At 35.1% G+C, this 6,595-nt stretch overlaps 1 protein-coding gene across 1 annotated transcript; it reads right to left on the reverse strand.

Moving 5' to 3' along the window:
• Positions 1 to 2,664: 2,664 nt before the first annotated feature.
• Positions 2,665 to 6,358, reverse strand: LOC113775702 (GDSL esterase/lipase At1g28590-like). The gene is made up of 5 exons (XM_027320685.1): positions 5,976 to 6,358; positions 5,510 to 5,735; positions 4,348 to 4,484; positions 3,880 to 4,161; positions 2,665 to 3,333 (listed from the first exon to the last, which is right to left on the reverse strand). Exons 1-5 carry the CDS (start codon positions 6,247 to 6,249, stop codon positions 3,077 to 3,079), a joined length of 1,176 nt encoding a protein of 391 aa, XP_027176486.1. The 5' UTR covers positions 6,250 to 6,358; the 3' UTR covers positions 2,665 to 3,076.
• Positions 6,359 to 6,595: the final 237 nt, after the last annotated feature.

The following is a 6,595-nucleotide window of genomic DNA, read 5'->3' on the forward strand; positions in this document are numbered from 1 at the left end:
GTCAAAATTAATTTTAGAATAGAGCTTGTCTGATGACGTTGCAGAAGGATATTGGTCTGTGATCATGCATAGTGGAAGGATTTTGGACTTCTGGAATCAAAGAGATAATGGTACTACTCAAAGGAGGGTGTAAAAACTCAGTATCAAAACAGTGCTTAAAGCCTTTATTGACATGAGACTATACGATAGCCCAATTTGTGGTAAAAATTCTACTGGAAATCCATCTGGGTCTTTGCTTCTTGGAGAACCAAAGCAGAATGTTCACAAAAATGTTGTTCTATCAAGTATAATCTTCATAAAAAAAAGTAGGGCCATCACGTTGGATAGAGGTTGAGATTTATGCATATTATGGACATCGGTCATCAATCATCATATTAATTTCAACATGAAGGCACTCGACATCATGGTGTCAAACATTTTCACAACCGAGCATACCACACTACAAGGATCCTTTGATAAACGCGCGGTTGGAGCGGAAATTGGCATGAACTTCCAAAATTATTGACTGTAACGTGGCCTCAGTATTACTGCTCATTTTTATTTTTTTTGGGAGGGGGGGGGGGCGGGGATTTGAAAATTACATTTACTTACCAAATGTTTTTGAGGCACAAAGATAACTAATTAAATTCGTCTTAATGGTAGTCGAGGATCATATTCAGACGCAGTTGTCTAGCAATTGAGGAAGTTATTAGTAGTCTCCCCATTAAGGCTCTGGAAAAGGCAAAAGAAAACGAGAAATCTCCAGACATTTCAGGCTATGTTTTCAGAACCGGACCGGGTATCGACTCGGCCGAGATCAGGGGTCAGGGGTCAATGGGTTCGATCGGGAGTCGATAGGGGGTCGAACCGGATGACATCATAAATAAAAATTATTTAAAAATTAAAATATTATATATAAAATATCTAATAATATATTAATATTAATAAAGGTATATTCATATACATTTGATGTTTCAAATATATTTAACAAGAAAATACAAAGAAATTAGAACAATCAAGTAGCAATTTATGTTATTTAATAAATATTGACAAGTTTAGAATTAAAATTATGAATTTAATTGAAAAATAACATCAAATTTTAGGACAATATTTATAAAGTATGAAATATTTGAGGTATATTAATAAGTTTTAACAATTTAGGGGGCCAAAACATAATATTGAAAAGATTGAGTTTTTTTTTAAAAAAATGCCCATTGAACCGGAAAAACCGGTTTTTCCCGGTCAAACTCAGTTTTTTATCGGCTTTGACCAGGCTTTAAATTTCCGGTTTTTTACCATGACTCGAACCGGACACTTGGCAGGTTCCCGATTCGACCGGCCGGTCCAGTCCGAGTTTCAAAACAGAGATTTCAGGGACTGGTGAAAAAATGCAATGCTCATTAAGATGTTATTTCCTCCATCCCACTTTGATGAAGATGTTTTTCTTTTTCATCTATCTCAAATTATAGTTTACCTTCCAATTCAAGAATATAGTTAACTTTTAACTTCTCTACAATATCCTTATTTAATATACTTCGTTATTAGTAAATATAACCTATCTTATTTAATACAGTCAACTTTTTTACCAATAATTGATTTGATATATGTCTTGAATGGTACAATATACCAACATTATTATTGTTATAATTAATGCAATGATATAGTAATTGGGGATACTCCTAATATTAATGTAAAGGTATTTTAGAAAACATTAAAATAGATTTGTTTTTCCAACAAAATTAACTAACTTTTTAAAGCTGTGTGAGAAAAAAAATTAAAACTATCAAACTGGGATGAAGAGAATAATTGGCAAGTGGATTCAATCATTATACATGGACAAAATTCTCGTGCACTAAGCACTCAACTCTACCGTGTTAAACCTATGTAAGGCTACTAGCTAAAACACCAGCTAATTGATTGGTCAAACCAGAATAGCATCTTTAAATTTACCAGCTAATTGATTAAACTTACTAATTTCACTTGGTATTAAAATTCGCACGTTGAAAAATGCATATATGACGGACAAAGCAATTCAACAAAAATTTATTGAAAAAAAGTGCTATTACAAGAGCTCGTATAGTAACATATATACATAATGTTGGATCCTTAATCCAACATTGGACTTATATGTGAATAATTATGGGTTGCAAACTGTCAAATAAGGTTAAATTCAATTAAAATGATCAAATATGGTTTGGATTTAATGTATCTAATAGGATGTGTGCCTTTAATGTGTAGAAACTTAAGGGCTCTTCGGAAAAAAAAACATGATTTAGCATTGAGTGGGCTCCTATTTCTATGATGGGATGAAATAGGGCTCCAAAAGATAACAAGAATGTTACTTATAAATAGGGTTATGGTCCCCAGGTCACACGTATCTTTTTTGTCGTATTTTCTAGTACCACAATATACAGCCCTTTCCTGATATCCCATCGTCAGGAAAGATACCAGAGAGATACTAAAGGGCTCTCTCAAGGATCTGTAAATACGTGTTGACCTGAAAGGTCACCCCAAAATCTCTAGGGATTCAAGCACCAGTTTGTCAACATGAATCAAGGTACGCTTCCGCAATTTTGTGCTAATTATTTCTTAATAATCGCCATAAAGATCTTGGGGTTTCATAGGTGATAGTTTTCACCAAAGGTTAAATATAAATAACCGCCCTAACACATAAATCTACTTCACTTGCAACTGAGCAAATGATAAAACACTTGCCAACAAAAATAATAGAACTAATGATCTGACAATGAACAGTACATAAGTTGGAAAAAAAAAAAGAGGAAGCCCTAAAAAATTAAGTGATGTTGGCTCAAAAATATGCAGCAGAAGCACAAACAATTCCACACCACTTGTTGAGTAAAATATGGAGCCTTTTGATTGGGAATGAAAAGGAAATATGGAGCCTTTAGGTATCATTTTGCCTCCCAAATTGAAGGCTCTTACAAACCACATATTTATGCATAGGCTTATCCAACCAATCAAAAACTAGAAACGCCAACCACAAACCACATAAACTAAATAAAATAACAATTTAATTTGGTTTAAAATTTTGCTACCAAGTGATAAAAAGGGACATCTCACAAAATCTAAGCTAATCTTAAAGCAGAAGTCCTCCTGAACTAGTGGATGCAAGAGGACAGATTGTATTGATAGGAGTAGTAGAATATGGTCCTTGAAGCATGCCCTGAGCTACCAGTTGGTAGGCAGCTTCGGTCAAGTGCAAACCGTCCCAGTTAACATACAAAGACGGATCGTCACAAGGAGTTGTTGGTAGGTCGCCACAATGAATTGAGGAAATATAATTGTACGGGCCTCCAGCTCCGCAGCAAGCCCTTAGAGCTTCTCCTCTAAATCCTGCAACAACGATTGAGATATCAATATATGTTCCAGTTTTGGGGACCATAAAAGCAAAAGAGCAAAGTATTAGCTTTGTTTATGATAATTATATTAAAAATTAAAAGAAAAAGAAATGGCTTATCAGAATTAGTAGAACCAACATTCTATTACCGTTTTTACCGTGATCGACCCGAATTGCTCAACCTAACGTGGCTCAGATATGTACTGTCCATTTTAAATTTTTTAATAATTATTTGTAAAAGTTTAGAATTTTACGGTACAGATTAGATTGAAAAGAAAACAAGAAAAAGGAAAAAAGGCTGTATCAAGGATAAAATATTTGACTAAAATTGCAGCTTTGACAAACTCCATTGACTACATTTAGTTACCATATATTATCACTGAACTTTGTGGTAATTCATCCAAATTGTAGGGCCAAGGATTCTTTTGCCTTCATTCCCCATCTTCATATATTATGTTTCGAGACTAGCATTGGATAGGAAGGAGAAAAAGAATCCAAGGCAAAAGTAAAATGTAAATCAAGTTGAAAAAATGGAGAAATACCATATGTGATTGGGGAACGATATAATCTCATTGCAGCATTGTAGTAATCGGCATAGATTATGGTGGCATGAGGATGAAGTGTTCTGATGCGATTAAGTTCTTTCTGCAGCAATCTGTTATGATATTTGGCTAAATCATTTAACCAGTTTATGCAACCAGTAGCCGTGTCGTAGTCATGCTGGTTGGAACTTTGAAAATCAGTCAGATAGGCAGCCAAGCATCCAATTGGTAAGTTCCCAGGAACCACCAATGTCACAGCTCCAAGCTTAATCATTTCCTGCATTATTACCATGAAATTGCTCATTCACTAAGCTTTTACAACAAAAATAAAAAAAATTAACGGATGAATTTTAAAATAACATCGCTGGAGTAATTTCTTTTTTTTGAAATACATGTAATGTAGTTGTCAAGAAGAAGGAGACTATTAGACCAGTGGTCAACGAATTTCAGGTTGTTTTTTACCTATGACAGCTGAAGCGATTTCGCGCACAACAGCGGGAACATATGATTTGACCTCATCTAGTTTTATTCCATTAAGAAGCGCATGGTTGTAATCATCGCCCCCAATCTCTCCCATAAGAACAAACGAGCTTTGAAGAAATTCGCTGCTGCAATCTGTTCATCATGTACATATTTGATTTAGAATCATACATGTTATTACTACTACCTTGCTTTTTCTTCTTTTTTTTTTTTTCTTAAGTTGAGATTTCAGGACTTACAGATTATGAGTTCTATTCCCCATTCTCCCTCCGACTTCTTAAATTCCATCTTTTCCCAACTAAAAGGAAAAATTGAAGAAAAGAAAAAGATTGGACATTTCACATTTAACAGTTGCTGGTTTACAACTATACTTAGGGTCCGTTTGGGATTGCGGTAATTTATTGAAAAGTATTTCTCTAATAGAGTTTTTAACGAAAGTACTTATCAACTGTTTAAATGCTTTTAAATATATTATTTAGTAACATAATTCAATAAGTACTTATTGTATTAGATAATGTGTAATTTGAAAGTTTTTAAAAGTGTTTATTTTTTTATTTGGTTCATAATATAATATAGGATAAGATGATTAAATTTAATATTTTATTTGTTAAATCACAAAAGTAACTTTAAAAGCATCAAATTTGAACTTGTATTTTTAACACCAAAAGCTCTACTCCTTATTTTATGAGATGATATTTACCAACACTTTAAAAGTACTTTTAGTATCTAAAAATATTTTTTCACTATAAGCATCGCAACCCGAAATGGGGCGTTACTCCTATAGTATGGGAAAAAGAAAATAGGTTCAAAGGGATCATTAAGAATCCAGATAGGACTAAACCATCTCAGGGTCATTAAGAAGAATTCAAAAAGAACTAAACTGCCTCTACACCAAGGCACCATTGGATTTGAGAAGCTAGAGGTCCTTGGCATTTAATGCTAGCAAGGGTAGTTGATCCCTCAACCAACACCCTAAGAGGGACTTAAAGGCTTTCTTGGTGACTATTGAGGCAATGGTCCGGTAGTTTACCTCACACCTGTTCGTTCGTTTGTTTATATTCTAATGGCACAGAAAACACTACAAAATTTCCACTAATATATTCACACTCCATTTTGCCCGCTCTACGGTATGTACGACTCATTAATTTACTTACCTGAAGAGTTGCTGCTGCATAGAGACGGCAATATATCTTTGAACCACCTTAACTGTGTTCCCAGTGACACATTCGTTGAAAGATCATGCAGTCCCATTTCCAAGAAAAATGAATTGTTAAGTGCTGTAGCTCCTGATACAGCGAAATTCACGCCTTGTCGAAAATCCGTACTTTCATCTCTCCAAAGGTATGCTGGTACTAACGGAAGCCCAAAACTCTCAGCTAAAAGGCCAGAACATTTGATCAATGAATTAACGTGCAATCAAAATGATGAAACGTACATGAATTTAAGGTTGCTTTAGGGTCTGAGATGATGAGAATTGAAGACTTGTTTAGAAACACTAAAGCAAAATCTATCTGATGGAAAAAAAAAAAAACGAGAGCAAAATCTGTATAAATAGTACATCTTTATAACTTAAATGTGTGATGCGCTTATCTCTCTCTTTTTCTCTGCGTTCGTACCAATAAAATCAATGATGAGACGGCCATCGGAGCAACGACCGGTAGGGTGTTTAAAGAAGGTTTCCCCATACGGTGGTCGATAACAGTGGGTAGGATTACCGGGTGGGAAGAGCTGGACTAAGTTGCCGGTATCAGTGAGGGAATCCCCAAAGCCGATGATGGATTTGTAGCATGATCCAGCTGATGCTCTTGCTGAAGTAGATAATTTCAAGAAAGAAAGAATGGGTATTGCTAATGCAGGTGTTAGTAATTGGATAGAAGATGAAGCGGCCATGTTTTACTAGTAATAATGGTGAAGGAAGGATCTGAAGGTTAAAGAAGTCAAAATATTCCGCAATATGAAGCCAAAGGCTACGAGTCTTTCAGATGGCCCTTTGTGCGGATTTTCTTGCAGCAGCAGCAGCCATTAATTAACGAGTCCCACATACTATACTAGTGGAACTTCTGTAGCGTTCTCTATAAAGCACTTGACAAGCACGTGACAGGTACATGTAATCACACCCTTAGATTACTCCATTTGAAGGCAACACCGGCGTCGATTTCAACATAACTGTAAAGGTGTTCTTCTGATTGACCCGTAATAAACGTGGTTCTGTCCTTTTGCAAACTGCATATTTATT

This window comes from Coffea eugenioides, chromosome 6, assembly GCF_003713205.1.
Source record: "Coffea eugenioides isolate CCC68of chromosome 6, Ceug_1.0, whole genome shotgun sequence".
NCBI lineage: Eukaryota > Viridiplantae > Streptophyta > Magnoliopsida > Gentianales > Rubiaceae > Coffea > Coffea eugenioides.

Bases quoted from the DNA above. Each gene is read 5' to 3' on its own strand.
- LOC113775702 (XM_027320685.1), bottom strand. From the start codon at position 6,249: ATGGCCGCTTCATCTTCTATCCAATTACTAACACCTGCATTAGCAATA. The intron at 4,162-4,347 runs TCATAGGTAAAA...TCATGGTAATAA, and splicing joins GCGCGAAATCGCTTCAGCTG to TGCAGGAAATGATTAAGCTT. The intron at 3,334-3,879 runs GTATTTCTCCAT...TCGTTGTTGCAG, and splicing joins TCGTTCCCCAATCACATATG to GATTTAGAGGAGAAGCTCTA.